This window comes from Melanerpes formicivorus, unplaced genomic scaffold (genome assembly GCF_026170545.1).
Source record: "Melanerpes formicivorus ecotype bairdi unplaced genomic scaffold, bMelFor1.0.p_v2 SCAF_10, whole genome shotgun sequence".
NCBI classification, from domain to species: domain Eukaryota; kingdom Metazoa; phylum Chordata; class Aves; order Piciformes; family Picidae; genus Melanerpes; species Melanerpes formicivorus.
The window spans coordinates 16,791,345-16,812,159 of NW_027142362.1; the positions used below are offsets into that span (position 1 = coordinate 16,791,345).

Consider the following 20,815-nt stretch of genomic DNA (forward strand, 5'->3'; position numbering starts at 1 on the left):
ATGTTTTCCTAGTTTAAATTCCCATCTCAGAAATTCATGCATTAATCAGTTAACTAATGTTGTTATCTATAAAAGGAGAAGTAACTCTTTTATTGTAGGTTTCACCTGTGTTTTTACATAGCTCAAGTATCAGCAATAGCACACAGTAGCTCTTATTTGATTGTTCCAGAGAAAGGGACAAATCTGATAGCTGGCAAAAGCCCCAGATGCCAAAACTTCCAATACACTAGAATCAGAAAGAAGAAAGCTAAGCACATATATTCAAGAAAAGCTAACATTCCTCCTAATTTTGCTATGCTGCAGAGGAAGGATTTGAAGACAGGCACAAGACTGGCCAAAACACACTGGTAAACTTGTTAATGGCATACTTTAAATACAAACAAAGACTGAGCTACTGCCAGTCCACATAAAGTGTTAATGGCTGTAGAGGGACTCTGCACATGTTAACTGAAACATCATTATCCCAACACCATTACAGTTCCCTCATTCAAAACACGTTCACTTAGGTTCTAAACAGGGAACAAATACCCCATGAATCTCAAAGCAGAAAAAAAAAGCAAAGGGGAAAAAAAAGCTTCCTTTTGTCACCTTTTCTTCTTTCTGGAGCTGCAGTACACTATTTTATGCTCCTCCTTGCACATCCTGTGGTCTACTATTTAATTGGAGAATTTTAGTTAGCTTCCTTAACAATGTATGATTCTTGCTGGTTTCCTTTCCATTTCGTTCATTTCCCTATCTAAGTCATGTAGCTGGAAGAAGCAATGTCAGCTTTTAACTCTGTAAAGTGCTGTTCAGGGGCTTCTGTTATGGGTCTTTTATAGGGCAATTTTCTAGAAGATTTAGCTTTTGGTCAGAAATACAAGGCCTGTTACTATTTTAGTTCTGTATGTTTAACAAATGGTATATATAAAAGAGCATTTTTTAGTTTTGGGGTTTTTTCTAAAGCCTGTAATGTGTTGTAATGTGACATTTAATTTTGTTTTGCTCAACACCTCTCTAATTTTACCAAAGATTTTTTTTCAAATCCAGAAAAAAATCTTGGTTCACTCAGTGTTCTTTCTGTAGCTATTTTGAAATATTAGATTTCAATTTGAAGAGTATTGCCCATTGATTTTTTTCCTCTTTTTTTAACCAAGGCATTCTTTTCATATGACTCAGAGTATAAACTGAAAAAAACTTCTAAAATCCCATGCTACAAATGGCAAGTCCTTCAGTCATTTCTCCTTTTTAAAGAACACTTAGGAGAGGTATTTTACTAAATGAAGCTACTGTTCTTGTACCTCATAACAAAGAACACTGCATATTTTTAATCTTGCGGTGTTCATGGAATAAACGCCCTCCAAGAATTCTGGTACAAAAGTTGGTGGACAAAAATACATTTTCCTGTTTATAGCTTTCCCTCCTGCTCACATCTGGAATAATGCACTGGAGCAACAGGATTACTCCCACTTTCTTACTGTCCTGCCAGTATTAGTGTCCAGCAACGGAGCATTTAAGACATTTTTCTGGTTTTCCTTTTCTTTCTGAGAAAAGGCACACTCCAGGCATCAACCTCAAGCAGGTCAGGGTCTGGGAATTCAGCTAATGCAGCAATTTTGACTACAAGTCCAAGTGGCTGTGCCAGGACCTGAATAAAAAACATATTGCGAGAACACCCCAATTATTACACAAGGTTTAGATACCATACTAGATCAATGTTTTGATGATAAATACTCTGGAATTATTCAGCAATAGTACAAAGCTGGAGTGACATGGCTTCTGTGAGCATGAACTCCGTCTTTGTGAATGTGTCTTTCCTTTTTCAGTAACATTTTCACCATCTAGTAATATGCCACTAGTAAGATTAGATATACTACTCCCATCACATTGACTATGGCAGCACAGATATGATACAACACTGCGATCAGAGAAGAAAACAAAAAGGAGCCAACATTCAGCAAAGTATCACAGCAACTCAGTTATGCTTTGTATTTCCTTCAATGCAGCTTCCTTACAGTCAAATCATGAAACTATGGAGTTAAGCTTGAGTTGTCATATGCATATAAATTTTTTTTCCCCAGCCATGTCACTAACTGCTTGTCATGGATTGAGTTGAGCCTGCTGCTGTTATTCATACCACGCTGCAGATGTGTCACTGACTGTATATGAATCCCCTATGTGAGGTCCTACCACAGTTATCTAGGGAATCACAGTTTGAAATGGGAGAGAATGTTAGAATTCTTGAACAGGAATAAATACTGCCATTACAAGAACTACTTCCATTTGTGTCCAAGGCTGGTAGTATATAATCCTTTATATTTCACTTGTTACCAGTAGCTGCTGCATTTCCCTCATTATGGGAAAACAAGAAGAAATCTTGCCCATTTTTGCTCTAAAAGGGGTTTCCTGAAAACTGGCCTCTTCTCAGGACTAGGTTTTTGTTTCATTGGTTTCCTAGCAACACCTTCCACAATAATAGGCTTGTATTCCAGTATGTAAATGATTGCTTTTAAAAGCCCTTCAACTAATTTATAGTTAAAAGTTTCAGACACTTTTTTACAGGATCACTTACTTTCCTCCTTTGGTCCCCAGTTTCAGTAGAAAATAACCTGCTGCACAGAAGGGTTTTCAGGAGTGGAAAAGCTAGAGAAAAGGGGGTCTACATTTACAGCCAAGACCGAAATGACACTTTAAAGTGCAGTCCCAGTTGTGGCTTCTGTATGTGCTCTACATCTGCATGTAATCACGTTAGTCTGTATGCCAAATAGCAGGAAGTGAATTCTGGAGTGTGGTTGATATGCTCAAGAATGCTTTTTAACAGACTTTTCAAGTGTTTTCATTGTGATAAAAATAACCAGCACTTTTACCAATACTGAAAGTATTTGGTATATAGTAGTAAATGTTATTGTATAGTAGGACCTCACATGGTATGCATACTGTACCAATCACCTACCTCAGTCAGATAATAAGATGCTATAAAGCATCATATAGTTAAAGATGCCTTAAAACAGATGGAAGAAACTAAACTGATGATTTAGACTTCTATTTCATGTCCATGTAACTACCCAGTATGACATTCTAGTGATTCTCTTTAAATATCTGGCTAATGAAACTTAGAAGTTAAGAAGCAAAACCAGAAGCCTTACATATTCTTGGCTATAGAGACTTTTTGGTTAAGTTTGATACATAGAAGCAGATACAGAGATCCTGTTGTTTTTTCAGCTACTTAACAGAAGCTGTTTTCAAAGCATAAAACAGAAGTTAGAACTGATGTACAATGCCTTTGCAAATGATTATTTCAGAAGCATGTAGGAGGAAAACTAAGAACTGCATATACTAAGTGCTCACTAAGTAAGCACAACTTACCTTCAAAGTTTAGTGGAGGTCATGCAAGATTTAATTTCTGAAGGTTCTGCTCTGGCAGGGGCACTGGACTAGATGATCTTTTGAGGTCCCTTCCAACCCCTAACATTCTGTGATTCTGTGTAATCTAGTTCTGTTTGTCTGTATGACCGATCATTACCCATTCATGATTTTTTGTGGTTTTTTTGGGCTTGTTTGGGTTTTTTTCTCTTTTATTTCCACTAGTAGCATTATTTTTTGTTACACATTCTGCTTATCCATACCTGCTCTCTTCCCAGTCTCGAGACTTCTTTGTTTCATTTGGTTTGATGCAGCGGATGTAATGGGGTGTGCACTTCATCAGAGTGCCAACAAGGTCATTTGCTTGTTTCTGTAACATTGAGGGAAAGAAACAGAATTTGAGCTGAACAGGGTAAATCCTGTGAGAGAATTCTAAAAATTACCAACTATCTGCTGCTGATTCATTTAACTGGATCCAGCTGACTTTGGTCTTTCTCCAAAGCAACCACAGTATCCTTGCATAATGTGCACCTTATGAAAAATTTAATCAGTAAACAGAAGGTACTATTAAATAAAAGTATGGAGTAACAGGGATGCATCAGGTGACTTTGACTGCCAGGGGGAATATGAGGAAAGAGGTTGGAAAAACACCAGTTTCCACAGTCTGCAAGTGTGTAATCTAAGCATGTATTTTACCAGTCTCCAAAAAGATGTGTGCCTTCTAACACTTCCTGCCTTATACAAGGCACATTATAGCCAGTAAAAAGACTTCTGCTGACTTCAGTGGCTTTTGGATCAGGCCTTGCTGTATTTCTGCACTATGAAGAGACCAGCTATCTATACTTAATTGTAGGATATTAAGTGGCTGAGTGAAGGGGCTCATTCATTATGCACATGCAAGTACTATTATCACTACTATCAACTGCTCATTTGCATGAGAATGCAGCTGAACATAACATTTAATGAACAGTGATGCTAGGCAAAACATGACTCTAACAGCTGAAATAACAAATCACTTTGCAATCAAGATACTCCTGATGTCTATCCTTTAAAATTACTGGACAGTAAGGGAAAAAAAAAAAAAGACTCTTTTCTTTTCTATGTCCATATATGCATACACCAACATAGCAAAGCTAGACGTACTTTGATTTTACTGCCCGCAGTGGTAGGACGGCCCTTCTTGTCCACTTGAAGATTTTCAGGAAACAGAGCCTTTATAAAAGGCCTAGGAAAGAATTAATAAAACAGTGTTGTCATAGAAAGACTATTCAATGCAGGACTGTCAAGGAATATGGTGTATCAGTTGATAGCTGAGAATACCAATAGCTATTTCTATTAATCTGGAGATATACCTATTTTAAGACTACTATTTCCATTGAGCTTCATTCCTCATAGAGATTCCTTGCTATTTTAGTGAGCATTGGAAGACATGATACCAGAATACTAGACTCAAAGAAATGCAGGCTTCTTAAAGAGTAAGCATCAATTGATAAAAATACATCATCAAAAAAACTTGTTACTTCATCTCTTAAAACAGTGCCTGTTCCAAGAGAATGCCAAATCACTGATGGCCTTATTTGAGGCCAAAACACATTGCTGCCATTATACTGTTTGATTCTGACACAGCAGGACCTTACTTATTCAGACTTCCAGAAAATGAAGGTCGATACTATGCAAGTGATGCCATTCTACTGCAATGATGTTCACAAGTTCACAAGCTGTAGGCCCTCTGCATTCATCTAAACTAACATGTTATTCCTAGCTTTAAGCAAGTTTTGCTTACGTACAAATCACTGCTCTGCATGAGTTCAATCAAGTCCATGAAAAGAACATCTCGATTTCTCTCGCAGAATCCATCCATATCATAAGATACCTGGGCCAAGGTGGAAATTGATTGTTTGTGGTAAGTTGAGAACCCAATAATTAAAGAAAATTCTACTTCTGTCCTCATCAGTAGCTGTTCTGAACTTTTTGGTTCACCTGGTATAACTAGGAGATACTACAATAATCACTAATCCTTGTGTGTATCATTAGTTTAACTCATTCACAATAAACAAAGGGATTTCATCCATATAGTTAAAAAATTCAGTGGAAAAGACTGTTATGGAGTTAGTGTGAATAGAGTATGACAGAAATTAATTTAATACTGAACTTTACTGATGAAAAATTTGTACATAATAAGGATTTACTGTTATTAACTGTAACTTCAGGAAATCATGAACAGCCTGACAAACATACCCAAAGAACAGAGAACTATACATTACATTGCTAGTTTTACTGGTGTATCATCACCTAGGGATCATCTTTGTTTCCCACGTTTTTAAACTTACTGGTACTATAATCTTAATTCTGGGTTATAATCAATAATCATGGGGCATTTATTTGTTACATTTATTAAATTCTGGTTAGTATATTTGATAGCAGCAGGGCCCAGACTCACCTCTCCTATGTAAAGGACTTATGTTAGAGCATATTTGCTCCAAGCTTCCTACACTCTGAAAGGAGGACATTGTTTCCTGAGATAATTTGGCTGTTGAAAATAAAAACAGCCTGCTACAGAGCTTCCCCCTTCCTTTCATTACTGTTCTTTTTCTTTATAAGTGAGGTATGCAGAATTCAGTGATGATTTTCCACATTACCTTTCCAGCATAATGATGGATGATAAATCCCTGGTTCCAGCTGTTGAAATGTTCATGAGTCCCAATCTGCATCTGGAGTTTTTGAAGCAGTGTTTGGTCAGCTCCTTCTCCCACTGCATGCATTGTGGCGCACACATCATCTAAAATGCTCATAATTCCTGGGGGATTCTAATTGCATTGGAGAAGAATATCAAAAACAGCAGAAGTAGTGAGAGGAAAAAAAAATTATGATGCCAGTTTTAACCCCCCAACAGTAAATAAGTTGCTACAAAAAGACTAGAGCAAAGCCCCAGGAAGAGGAATTCACTCCCCATCAGTGATGTTTGCAAAAGAGATTAATTTGTACACAAGTAGGAGTCTAACTCTGAAGCAATGCACCACTTGGCAGTCAAGATACTCCCCATGTCTACCTTTTACAGTCTCTGGACAGTAGAAAAAGGCATGCAAGAAGTTTAATGCTACTTTGTGTAATGATAGTGGGAAACAATGGGGAAAAAAATGACTGCTGTTCAAAACCATCAACAACAACAAAACCCAACCCTGCACAACATTTGTTTTTAATTCCTTCACAAAGCAATAGTTCTTCTGATTGAACCAAGTAAGAAACACATATCTGAGGTAAGCATGCTGTAGTTTGTCAAACTAAAGAGCTAGATAGCTAAAATTGCAACAGAAATCCTATCCTCTTCCTAGCTATCCTGATATAGATAGGAGATGGGCAAAATCTGATGTGCATTTAAGAGCAAGTCAGAACACAGATTTAACCAGGTTGGAAAAGACCTTTGAGATCATCAAGTCCAACCTATCACCCAACACCATCTAATCAACTAAACCATGGCACTAAATGCCCCATCCAGTCTCTTCTTAAACAGTTCCAGTGTTGGTGACTCCACCACCTCCCTGGGCAGCACATTCCAATGGCCAATCACTCCTTCTGTGAAGAATTTCTTCCTAACATCCAGCCTAAACCTCCCCTGGTGCAGCTTGAGACTGTGTTCTCTTGTTCTGGTACTGGTTGCCTGGGAGAAGACACCAACCCCACCTGGGTACAAACTCCCTCCAGGTAGTTGTAGATGGCAACAAGGTCTCTCCTGAGCCTCCTCTTCTCCAGGCTAAACAACCCGAGCTCTCTCAGCCACTCCTTGTAGGGCTTGTGCTCCAAACCCCTCACCAGCCTTCTTGCCCTGCTCTGGACACATTCAAGCAACTCAACATCTTTCCTAAATGGAGAGCTACTTGAGCCTCACATGAGGACAAAGAACTAAATGGGGAAAAAATCCTACTTCTCTCAAAAAAAAAACCCCAACTAAACAGTTGTTGCCTCTCCAAATTAGAGCATGAAGACTTAAAGATTCAAAACATTCTGTGGAACAAAGACACAATTTTTTATCTACACCACCTCCCAGGACTTCTACTTCACTTGTTTCTGCTTAATTTGTGACAATACCTCAAAAGGAAGCTGGTACTGTAGGTTCCCCAAACCAAAATACCTCTCCCAGGAACACAGAGAGCCTTATCAGATGTACAGTAGCACATGTCATGAAGTTCATAATAAATTTTGGTGAACAAAATTTTAATTTCCATCATTACCTTTTTAGTCACACATCAATCATGTGATCTTATGGTTCTCTTTTTGATTGCTATCTTAGATAATGTATATCTTAGATGCCATAGATCACAGAGCTCTTGTAAGACATCTTATGTAAGATTTATATATAGGTTTAGCATGACTCAGTGGCTGAACGACAGCATTTTTCCTACGAATGTTCTTGAAGGCAAAGCAGCTGCCCAAAGAATTTGGAGGAAAAAAATCTTGTTATTTTATCCATCTGTTTGTTCCAAATACTTACCACTTTGTTCTCTATAAGGTCACACACTATTTTGTTGTTAAAGTAGTCTATTGGTGTCCATCTAATTCCTTCTTGCACGTATTCTTCCTGTTACACAAAAAGAAAGATGCAAATAGTGCTGTGCACCGTGGATGCAGCACTCGATTGATAACGGACTGCATACACACACACTGCACTACTCACGTTCAGAAAGACTTGTCAAAGGTATGACTTTTCCAGCATCCTGACCATGCACCTAAGCATTCCTATCCTAATCTACTTTTATACTTACAATTGTGACAAGCTTATCAAGGATCAGACCCCTCAAAGGAGCACATTTAGAAATGCACATGAAACAGAGACACAGCTCTACTTTTTATTTCTGTACACAATTACTGTAACCATAAAGACATTTAGAAACTGACTGGGGGGGGAAATCATACTAAAATTCTATTAGATTGACCCACCCAGCTGCATACATGATGTCAGCTAGACACTCAGCAGGTCATTTGTATGCCCAACTGCAACGATCAGTTACTTTTACACAAAGGCAATTGTGTATGTGCATTCTTGAAAACAGTGTCCTAAAGTTGGTGCCAGGCCTGAGCTCATACTCTCTCAGCTGCATTCTGTCTGCCCTCCCATACAGAAGCTCACTTTTATGTGAAGTGAGTCTTTGTAGTAAGACTGTCAGCAGAGAACTGCAAATACTTTCAGAAGTAATTTTTCATGTTTTCAGTAATCAATTTCATTCATATATGTGTATAGATATAAGAGAAGTATTTCTGTTGAAGTGCATATTATGTCCCAGGAAAGCAGAGGGACAGAAGCAAGCGGCAGCTTTCCACTTCTGCCAATGAGTCAGAATATGCAGCATGTCTGGGCAGAGTCAGATGACTGCATTAGCACACACTGTGAGGGACTCGCTTCCGTAGCTGATGTGGTTTCCAGTTTTAGGGTTAGCCAATGACAAAGTGTTTTTTCTTGTATCTTGCTTAACAAAGCAAATTTTATTGTTAGCAGATGACAAAACCTCAGTTTTTCCACCAATTAAAAAAGCAATAGCTTATGAATTCAAATACAATAAATGTCTGGTTACCTGTTCTGCCTTCAGTGTTAGTTCAATAAAAATCTGCTGTAGCTTTTCATTAACAAAGTTGATGCAGAACTGCTCAAAACCATTTTTCTACAGAAAAGGAAACAATTTCAAGATTAGTCTCATGCTTTATATACAGTAATTCCTAGTTCTTATGCTGGCAAAAACCTTCAAAGAAACACTGTCAATGATAGATGGGTTGCTGACTTATCGATATCCCATGGAACCTCAGGCCTTCCTTTTACAATCAATGACCTCCTTTCTTCAATACTTTATGTGCTTTAAGTCAGATATTATCAATGAGAACTCAATGCCAAGAAAACTGGATTGGTTTTGTGTTTGGGTTGAGATTTTTTTCCTTTATTCTGGCCGCAGGATTTGTTTGGTTTCTTTTCTGGTCTGGATTTTTTCCCATCTAATAATAAAAATCTCTCCCAGGTCAGATCAGCCAAAACCCAAGTATTGCATTGCCTTACCTGGAATATTTCAAATCCATAAATATCAAGGACACCAATGTTATATTCTTCATGGTCTTTCTCCATAGCCTTATTAATAGACTAATAAAACAGAAACAAAATGTAAAATGAAGTGTAGTTTATATATTTAAAATATATATTCATATCCTTTCATCTTATATATAAACTACTGAGCTTCTTCCAAAAAAACTTATTTAATGGAATGCAGATATATGTAATAGGGTATTTTACCTTCTCTTAATAAAGTGTTATTGACAGCTAGGAAATGAACAGTATCCTATCCTGTTTTCCAGGTTAGTGAGCCTTTGGAACTACTGTTGTAACTGACTCAGTTAAAGGAAGGGAGCCAACAAAACTGTACAAAATTAAGTCAGATACTCAATGCATTTTGCAGAAAGTACTATGAATCTTTTCACCTATTTCTGTACTGCCCTACTTTGTAGCGTCAGACACAGGAACTACAGAGATGCCATGATGAGGGAGACTTCTGGAAACACTAGCAGGGCCACCACAAGAGAATATTTCTGCTTCATCTAGCCAGCATTTGTGGCCAAAAGTAAGGTTTCTACTCCACTGATCCAGTCCAGGATCTCATTCTGAACAAAAGTTTACTTTAGCATGGAGAATGGAATTTGACCATTTGCTCAAATGCCATAACATTGTGTGGTGGGTTGAAGTTTTCCCCCCAACTTTGCCAGACCAACTCAGCAGCAAATGAAGCTGTATTTACAAGCAAAAACTACACTCTACCATGGAATGCAATGAATATGTACAAAATGTACAATATTTACAATATTATACAGATATTTACAATTAGCAAACAACACAAAAACCCCTCTGGTCAAGTGACCGGGGAAGCAGTTCCATTGCCCACCTCCCCACCCCCACCTCCCTGTCCCAAGAGAGAAAGGAGCGGAGAGAGAAGCAGTGGGTTAGACTTAGCCAAGGCCAGACAAAGCACGCAGATTATCTCTCCCAATCAAAGCAAAAACAGCCAAGATCAGAAGAGAAGAGAAAAAGGGAAGAATTTTTATGGTACAGCTCACTTATTCTAGGTATTTACCCAATGAATTTGTTTAGAATAATCTTTTGTTTTCCCTTTTACACCCAATAGTGATTTATTTGTATTTTTTTACTTTTCTGCTCAAAATCTGTAACTAAATTTTAAAAGCATAGCCTAAAACCACCACACATTGGGACACTGAAGAGTGGGCTAGGAAAGCAGAGAACCATAACCTTTTAGTTCTGCTCATGTGAAGACACCAAACTACATAGGAGAACCTAAGACTCTAAGAAGTATGGATGCTGACAGAAAGGAGATGCCAGAACATCCTACCAGACAGTGGCAGGAGACTGAGCAAATACAGGATTGAAAGCAGAGCTCATTTTATTCAGAGCAACCGTGGCATTTATCAAATAATCAGTGGCTTGTATTTGATATCTGTGGTCAAGTTCCCACTGCACTAATCAGTGCTGCTGCTAAGGATTAGGCAAAAAACAACATACTGGATGAAAGAAATGAACAAGAAAATCACTGCAAGGAACATGCCTAGTGTACTTGTTTTGATACTCCAAGAAAATCCAGCTTACATCCACCAAGTAGTCAAAAACACGGGAATGAAGGGCCTTGGCCAGTGCATCCCTGGTGTAGCAGGCTTGCTCCACATTCAGCGTTACGTGAATGGACTCAGATTTGCCTCCCCACTTGCTGTCCATCTGTCTGCTGGTCAGCTTTTCCTTCAGGCGGTCCTGGTTAATTCCCAGGAGAAAAGCAGGAAAAGCCAAAACTGCAAGGAAGATTGGCATTGTTGTATTAGGAGTTAAAAACTAAACAGAATGAAGGAAAAAAAATATTAGGTATATCTCTGATAACAGTCAGCAGTAATAAACTTCGTGGGATATGGAGCTTAAAAAGAAAGGAGGAGGAATTTAGGCCTTCAAAATTTTCTGAAGCTCCCCAAGGACATTTTCAACTCTTCACTTACCTGGATTTAATTTAAGATAGACCACCTTAAAGTACAACAGGCAACTATTTCTGTAAGTTCTTCAGTCTTCAAACATGTAAGCTTGCTTAGGTCATAGTTTAGAACTATGTGCTTTAGAACTATGAGATGGAAATAAAATGTAGAGCTCAAATATGAATAAAAGTAATGGAAAATTCTTTGTGAACATTAAAGTTTTAAAATATAATCAATAATATGCTATCTACTTCCTAATAGTCTTTCCCTTTCTTCTTCTAAGTTAGGATACTGCAAGAAGTTTTCAGTTGCCTTGCCATTTATTTGGTTTCGTTTTTTTTTTTTATCCCTTATTCTAGAAGTACTTTGCAAATCCTATTTTTCTTTGTTTAAAAGTAGACCAGGAAAAGACATCTGTGCAATAAACAGCCACAAGTTCAGTGTTCTTTGCATTCTTAGCACATGGTGCAGATGTTAGCTGCAGGTGTCACACACCTTAAGGAACGAAAAAAGAGAAAACCTTGGAAGCACATGGAAATAGCTCCCAAGGGCAGAACTTGGAGCTGGTATTGCGCCTCTGCTAAACCACATAATCCTTTAACACTGTTTCCTCCATGATCTACTGCCCTTGGATCTGCTTTACTGGTGTGTGGAGGATGTAAAATAATCATTAAGGCAGCAGTCACTTGTGCTTTACAAATCTGTAATATCACAGCATGTTTTCACTAAACTCTTGAGTATATTAATCCAAAATTATTTTAAAAACTGCAAATAGCTTTCTGAAATCTGATTTATTGCATCAGCAAGCTGATTAAATTTACCCAAGGTAACTTATCCTAAAGTTACCAAAGTTGAGTCACTGGCAACATCCCTGGTAACTTACTGAGAACTCAGGCTGAAGAGCGCACGAAAAGGTCAAATATCATATGCTTTACTATGGAAAAGAACGTTGGAAATTATAGATCAAATATGCCAACAGGTACTGTAAAGATGCCAGGGTATTTAGCCAATACTACTATAAGAATTCATGTAGATAGTGAATTGGTAAGAACCACTTAGAAACCTTTACTTCACAGTGTTGTAAAAGAGGAATAGCTTGCCATGACTTGATATAAACTTCCCACTCTAAAGATGTCTATGTTCCGTGGTTACTACCTTCCACAAATTCTTATAAAGTAGCATATGCATGTAAATTGAAAAGTGATCCTCAAAGAGTAATCAATAGGGGTTCTGTGGAATAATTTTAAACACAACCTGCAAAGAAAAGCTGAAAATTACTAGGTTCACTTCACTGGTGAACCCGAAACCGTAAAACAAATCTTACAATACACTGCAAATGCAGTCTAAATTGTTTTCTGCATCCAGGAGAAAACCAGAAGTATCTAGCATGATTTCCAACATGGAAGACTTAGAATAAATAATGAGAATAAGTTAGTAGGTGGGAAAAAAAAACCCAAAACACATATATATGTATAAAAAAAGCAAGCACTATACCAGATAATCATCACTTGCAGTTTTCAAGAAGCATTTGTCTAAATGTCTGTCAAGAACAGTCTGTATAGATTTGATTCTGACTCAGAGTAAGAGACTAGAGTTTTTGGTGTCTTGAAGAATGGCCTCTGCATGTTTTTCTGCAATTGGCTATGTAATAACAAGAACACAACTGACCAAATCATTAAACTTTTTATTGCTTCAAACTTATGCAAAGCATGGCTTACCAGTAGTCTTTTGTTGTGTTTTATCTCTCACAGCTATTCAGGCTAGAAATTTACAATTCAGTTTAGAAATTTAGTTGGCTAGGCCAAGCAGTAAACTGGGGTGAGGATTAATGGAAAGAGAAATGAACCCAGCTTTCAACTTCATAACGCAGAAATTTGTACTAGACAATGTGATTTCTTCTCTGGCTTCTTTAAAATGCAGCATGTGTATGAGTAAGCTCTATATTCATTCTCTCAGCTGGTTTCTTTTTTTTGCTTTTTTTTTGTTTCCCCCCCTCCCCCAATGTATTAATCATACACAACTTCTGTATTAATAGCCCAGCAAGGAAGAGAAATATGGTATACATGGCTCATCACAGAAATATGTTCACATTTGCTAACTTCTTTTCAACTCATGCCTTTTCAGTTTGTTACTTTTTGGTACAACACATTGTATCTATCTTGTCTGGCTATTCAATGTCTCGATTTCACAGAAAAACTTCATACTGTGATTTAAATGGAAGCATGGTAGCTCATTTGTAATCCTAAGGCATGTAAAAAATCCTGTACTTTTCTTTGGATGTACAAAAATGCCACATTTTTTTCCCTTTGGGTTCACTCACTATTCTCTCAAATTAAGAAATACAATTTACTAATTTTTAACTTTAATTTCCCTATTTTAAAAAAACAAATATCAAGAGAGTATGAATACAGCTGGGTGGGAAGGTGACTGCAGAAGACACTTTATTCATGTTTAACTTCCTAAAACTAAAGAAATGCAGTTTTCCTAAACATAAGGACCATGTTGAAATAAGTTTAGAGAGCACACAGATATATGCAAGCTTGCGGTGCGCTTATCCACTCTGTCCTTAATTGATCATGGTGGTACAAAATCAACATTAGATCCGAGGTATAAATTATGACAAAAATGTTTAAAACTCAAGATCCATTAATCTTTCAACATCTTGCTGATGTCAGCCTAGCTTATATAGAACAGCAAAAACAGATGAAAAATGGGCACAGAGATAATAAAGAGACAGCAGACATACATGACGACAGAGTCAAGAAACTTGAGGCAGGGAAAGTAACTGTAGCATGCAAATTCTGCATTTCAGTTCTGAATTTCTGTTTTCAAGGCATCTCTTCTGGATGAACAAACACATATAGGGGCATGAACACTGTGCACCTAAGATCAGAGATACTCCACAAGCTGGTAGCTGCTTTTGCAGGGCAACAAGGTGAAACAAACCACATTACAAACAGGAGTTTTAACGAATGTATGCTGCTGCATTGAAAGGAGCAGAGCTCAAGTTTGCTTGAAAGTGTTTCACTCTATTTCTATTATAAAGAAACTGTAAAACAAATCTTAAAATCTTAATCACATCTTCTCTTAATCACATACTCAAAGCTTGGAAAAGGATTTCTTAAAATTCAAAATGCCAAACTGCACACCTATTAAGTCAATGGCACTGTACAAGACAAAACAGGCGGCTGGGTACTGTTGGTTTTGGAGCAAGTCTGTATCAGCAGCCTTGCACTAGGAGAATTGATGCAGTGTGTTTGGATAACCAGCTCAAGGCTGCAGTTCACTTCATCTGGGGTTTCAGCTCATTGCTACTTCTGTAACAATTTCCAGTGGTACTTACACTCCTCACTCTCCACTCCTGCATAGTTGCCAACCTCCTTGAAGCTGATATTTCCCAAATGCAGTATTCCTGCCACTATCTGCAGCACCAATGCCTGTTCCTCTGCAAAGATCCCAATCACACTCATTGCATGCTGGGGGGGAAAAAAAAAAAAAAGTTGTTGAAGAATCTGTTCAACAGAAGTTCAGTCACAGAAGTTATTTTGAAATTTTGATGTTAAAACTGAGTTTTTCAAACCAGTTCAAATACCCAAGGCAACCAAATTTCATTACAGCCCGCACTGAAGTTTCAAAAGGTACCAGATGTCCTACTTCCATGTTTTTTTTGTATTATTTAAATTAAATAAAGAAACATTTAGAAGATGTGTTAACAAAATAAAGTCTGGGAAAAATAAAGCTCCTTAAAAACAGACACCTGCTCTTAAGTGTCATGCTAAGAAGACACAATTTCATTGTAAATTATTTAATCTACTGAAACCAAGAACTGTGAAGCTGCACTGAATGACTTTAAAAAGCAGCTATGAATTTCAGCCACTTAATAGAAAATAATCCACAACAACACTGAGTTTTTCAGTCTAGAGAATATGGCAACCTATAGAATGTCTTCTGAGCTGACTGTTTTTCTAAAATAACCAATTAGCTAGAATGCAACAGTAACTATTTTTTAAAGCCTTCAGATGTGCTACATAAACATATAAAACCACCTTTTTTATTTATATATTTTAAATAGCGAATTTCTCTTAACAGGCTGCCCAGAGCAGTTATGGAGTCTCCTTCTCTGGAGACTTTCAAGGCCAATCTGGATGTGCTCTGGTGTGGCCAGCCCTAGGTGATCCTGCTTTGGCAGGGGGGCTGGACCCAATGATCTCTGGAGGTCCCTTCTAGCCACTAACATTCTGTAGTTCATAACAAGAGACCAGCAAGCTGATTATCTTGCATAAAGGTCACACAATGAACTGTTAACAGCACTTGATAAAGTTCCCTGATCTATGCTGAGTCTTTTCTTCTACCCTTTCACAGAATCATAGAATGGTGGGGGTCAGAAATGACCTCTGGAGATCATCTCATCCAACACCCCTGTGCTGAAGTAGGCTCACCTAGATCAGGCTGCACAGGAATGCATCCAGGTGGGTTTTGAAAGTCTTCAGAGGAGGAAGAGTCGACCACCTCTCTGGGCAGCCTGTTCCAGTGCTCTGTCATTCTCAAAGTTTTTCCCTTATGTTTAGGTGGAACTTCCTGTGTTCTAGCTCGTGCCCAATACCCCTTGTCCTATCCCTGGACACCACTGAAAGGAGCCCATCCCCATCCTCTTGACACCACCCTGTAGGTGTATATATAAGCACTGATAAGATCCCCTCTCAGTATTCTCTTGGCTAAACAGCCCCAGGTCTCTCAGCCTTTCTTCATAATAGAGATACTCTAGTCCCCCAGTTATCTTTGCAGCCCCCTCTTGGGACTCTCTCCAGCAGTTTCCCATCTCTCTTGAACTGCAGAAGCCAGAACTGGATACAACAATATAGATACGCCCTCACTAGAGCAGAATAAAGGAGGAGGAAGAGAAGGACATCACTCAACCTGCTGGCTACACTCTTCATAACAAACTTCAGGATACAATTGGTCTTCCTGGTCACAAGGGCACACTCCTGGCTCACGGTGACCTAATTGCCCAGGACTTGCAGGTCCTTCTCTGCAGAGCTGCTTTCCAGCAGGACAACCACTAACCTATACCGGTACATGAAGTTATTTCTCCCCTGGTGCAGGACTCTATACTTGCCCTTGTTAGACTTCATGAGGTTCCCCTTGACTCAACTCTCCAGCCTTTCAGTTGCACTATTTTAAATAGTTATGGTAGATCAGCCACCACTAAGAATTCAATTAGAACTGGGCACTCTTTTATAGTTTCTTCTAATGCAAGCTTCTCACTGCATTTGCATTTTCACATTTTTCATACTACAGACTTACAGCACTCAAATACATTTCACTGAATTTGCAACCTTCTGAAAAGGAACAAACAGAAAACAAAACACCTCCCATAAAAAAATATCTATCTTTCCAAGACTGCTAAGCTGCAACACAGGACCTCTTTGGTGTAACATGCCTCTTTCTCAGGGTAAAATATCATCAAAGTTAGTTATATTGACATTGATTTTCTCATTCCCACACTAATACCATGTCTCTGCTACAAAATTACAATGAACATACATCCACTGCTATGCCAATCTCAGAGTGAAAAACTCACCAGTGTTTCTTGGAAATCTGATTTGTCATTGATGTCATCAACTTTGTAAGACCCAGAGAGACTCAGGTAGTAATAGTAGTCCATACTGGTAATGCCAAGACTGCTTTTTTGTTCCGAGGAGGCTCCTTCAATTAACTAGAATAAAAAGCCCCAAATTAGGTATCATACAACAATGTTCAGCAGAGATGAGACAGGTTGGAAGCAGGTGACTGAACCTGAAATGATTGGCTAGTACTATGCCAAGGAATCCTTCCTATGTTTTATGTTTAACTTTAAAGACCATATTCCCATTTGTATTTGCATGAATGGTTTAGTTGTAAATTCCACATCTAATCAAAACCAGAACTTGTGACTGACTCCAATATCTTCCATTGTCTTTACCTTATAAAGATAAGACAATGCAGTTTTTCCAATTTTCAATGTATTATCTAAACCTTCAGAAGCAACTTCTTTCCATGCCTACTGAAAAGCAGTCAGTTAAAAGAATACACTGAGAAAGTGTATTTGTGAGTCTAATTGTGAGGCCAAGTATCCTTTATGCCCATTATGGCATATGTTACGCAAGTTCTGAACCGCTCCAATAATATGTTGGTTTGAAGCACAGCTTAAGTCTCACTTCTTTGCATCACTTAGGCCAATAGGACCAAGAATAAATAACAGAGTAGTTAAAAAAGGTTCCTGTACTCTGTGATGCCAGAGGAGAGGCTCCTCAGGCCTATGTAAAGTCTACACAGTTGTGCACAGACATAGCTGCAATAGGAATGAATGAACAAACTAAGCTCATACAAGAATAGTCAAAAACCCATAGTCTTTTAACTCCTGTGTCAAAAAGCACCTCCAGCCCACAACGAAGTATCACCAGGACAGTACAAATTGTTCATGTACCTCAGAACAGGAGAATACACAGCTCCTGAAGTGTTCTATTCTGACAATGGCACTTCAACTTTATGTCAACCTGCTTAAAGTCACTTACAATGCACTGTCTTTAATTTTGTGAAGCTTGATCAACAGCATTTCAACAGATTAGGAACTCACCACTGAAGGCCAGAAAAGCCTTTTGAAACACAAAAAAAAGGCAGGGATGCTTGGAGGAATCAACAAACAGATATTTTCCTAAATGTTCTAGACCACTTGACTGAGATTCAAATCTCTCTGCTCTTATTACAGAGCAGAAGGTATCATTACAAAAGCCAGTTTAAAAAGAAATCTGTTGGAAAGTTCTCAGTTTCTATTACATTCTATTGGACTTTTCCATATGGGAGTTCACAGTGAATTTACAAACAAAGCCTCTGAAATACTGAAGTATTTTTGTTCTGGAACTGAAAGCAGCTAAGCAGGTCTCTCTTATATGCTGTCTTAGCATGCTACCAATCTTCCCAGAGATACCTAGGTTACCTTCTCAAGTATACTTTCAGTAATCTCACAGGGTTAGGAATCACATTTCAAGCAAAAAGGAAAAACTGGTCCTAGTTATTTTAAAAAACTCAGACAGGATCTGTACACTACTGACCTGGTAAAAAATGTGAAAACTCCTCTCTCCAGGATTCCTCATTACAACTCGAGATTTTTCCAATAGAAAGTTAGAGATTTTTCCTCCATCTGGTTCTCCACCTGGGCTAAACTGGATTTCAAAGTATTTCCCCTGCAATAAATAATTAAAGCTGTTGAATGATTAGTAAGTACTTATCTGAAATCATGCACTTATACAGCATCTCAGGGAAGGTTACTAGGATACTTCATCTTTATGGATGCAGTGACATAGCTGCCTCAAGGCATAACTTAAGCTCAGATTCCTGAATTATCACCCATCAGTTTTCCTTTCAGCGTTTATGCAGCACTAGACTCAGGATAACGTATCATGTGTTAATGTAAATGTAAAGAGGAAGTCAGTGGCTTCTCTTCACTGCTGAGACTCTTGCTTAGTATAAAGGAAACCGTAAGATTCACCTATATGCAAAGTAGATTGAACACATTTTCAAACAACAGCAAACATAATGCTGTACTTGGAAGCATACACAACAATTAGCTAACGATTAGCTCTTTGTTTCATGAAGACATAAACTGCATTAACACTCACATTGGCTGAGGAACAAATCTCGAATTTGTAAAGCCTATGTGCTACTTTTAAAAACAGCACCTGCAGTGTATTACCTAGTGAACAGTCATTTCATTACATTATCTTCAGTATTTTGTAATGACAGACTGAAAATAATCCCTGCCCATATTTTGTATATAAAGGCATTTTCCATCAAACAACTCCATGGATTATTTAATCTTATTTTTTTTTAAAGCTGACAATATTAATTAATTAATTAAAAAACCCCTATTACTGCATCTATTTCACTGATCCAGAGAACTCACTAGCTTGTTGACGATTAAGTTATCTACTTGCAGACTCAACATTATATAAAGAAACTGTGAGCAGTACATGTTGTAAGAGAAACAAACACAAAGCCTACATTTAAGGAAATACAGGCCTCTCAATGTGTAACCTGTGATTTTAAAACACACTTTAATTTAGATTAGCCTCACTTGTGGTCAGTTTATATTATACTCCTTAATACTGTCTCTGTAACAGCATGGAAGTTGGAGGAATAAAATATTCTGTAAGGTAGAAGGACTTACAAATCTGCTGGAGTTGTTGTTCCGTACAGTTTTTGCATTCCCAAAGGCCTCCAGTAAAGGGTTAGACTGCAGAATAATATCTTTAACATGCTAAAATTTTAGAAACAAGAGAAATAAAGAATCAGAAAGAGACACCTTTGAAGTTCTTATGGATCTTGTAGAAAACCACAACATCTAAATTATATATTTAAAAAGCAAGAAAGCTGGCATCTTTAAAATCCTCTTGAACAGATAAGGAAAAGACTGAGCGTCTTTTTTCCAATTCCTATTTTAAAAATGTCCATCAGAAACAAACAAAATGCCTGAAGCTAAAAACTAGTCCTTCTGCTCACTGTCCTGCCAAGTAACACAGTCAATAAATCAATCTTGTCTGTTTGTTTCCTCTTTGGATCTTGATTTTAAAAAGTTTCCTTCTTACACCTGAGCATTTAAATCTTTTTGCAGGTCTGGAATCACAACCAAAGAAATCAGGAACTACATGACATCTAGCAATCCACAAGTGTTCCAGCAACCTTTTTTGGGGATCCATGATGCTACTATCTGTTAGAAAGCAACCAAGTGCGTCATAAGTGTCTTTACCTCTGATCCAACCAATTGGAAGTATGGACAAGATACTAGATTTGGAACAAACCCACTGCACGATGGGTTGTGAAGAGAAGACTGAATTTTATTTCAGAATAAACACTCAAGGCCACTTACCCACTTCATCAACTGCTACTCTGTAATCACTAAGAATATTTTTTAATTTTGCAGAAAAATCTTTTAAATTAAAAAATACTTAGAAAATGCCATATTTATTCCAAAAATAACACAATGCATACTTTCTCCGGATCATTCTCTTGGTTAGTGACTTACTCTCTGCAATGTTATCATACCACTGTTGTGCAAAACTCAACAAAGCAGAAAAAACATACAACATAGACTGCAATAAAGCAAAAAAGTAGCAGTAAGCACTCAGAAGAGTGGACTGGTAAAAGTGCTACTACCTACCTACCAACCACTGTCTGTCAGTGTATGAATGACATTGTAAGGTCATTAGGCGAATTTTTACAGCTAATTCACTCAATTAACTTTAGTTGATAGGTTTTAATGGACATTAATAGCATAGTTAGAAACAAAAGCAACTACTTCTTGTTTCAGCTGGCTTTCAGGTCCCTACTTTTGACTAGATAACCTCATAAAACAAGATGTTCCTGCTGTTTGCACTCTGACAAATCAAAGACTTAATGGAAGTAGTAAAACCCCAAAAAGCTAGTCAATTTGCCACTG

General features: G+C 37.8%; 1 protein-coding gene across 1 annotated transcript in view; it reads right to left on the bottom strand.

The window, feature by feature from the left end:
* MYO1E (myosin IE) overlaps positions 1 to 20,815 on the bottom strand; it is an 87,447-nt gene that overhangs the window by 26,046 nt on the left and 40,586 nt on the right. Inside the window, exons 6-17 of the mRNA XM_068143953.1 lie at positions 19,547 to 19,636; positions 18,432 to 18,563; positions 16,922 to 17,056; positions 14,684 to 14,816; positions 10,973 to 11,169; positions 9,383 to 9,463; positions 8,910 to 8,996; positions 7,832 to 7,918; positions 5,982 to 6,149; positions 5,130 to 5,215; positions 4,486 to 4,567; positions 3,606 to 3,712 (exon numbers count right to left, since the gene is read on the bottom strand). Of these exons, the coding sequence (XP_068000054.1) occupies positions 3,606 to 3,712; positions 4,486 to 4,567; positions 5,130 to 5,215; positions 5,982 to 6,149; positions 7,832 to 7,918; positions 8,910 to 8,996; positions 9,383 to 9,463; positions 10,973 to 11,169; positions 14,684 to 14,816; positions 16,922 to 17,056; positions 18,432 to 18,563; positions 19,547 to 19,636 (1,385 nt within the window). The remainder of the gene's footprint in view (positions 1 to 3,605; positions 3,713 to 4,485; positions 4,568 to 5,129; positions 5,216 to 5,981; positions 6,150 to 7,831; positions 7,919 to 8,909; positions 8,997 to 9,382; positions 9,464 to 10,972; positions 11,170 to 14,683; positions 14,817 to 16,921; positions 17,057 to 18,431; positions 18,564 to 19,546; positions 19,637 to 20,815) is intronic.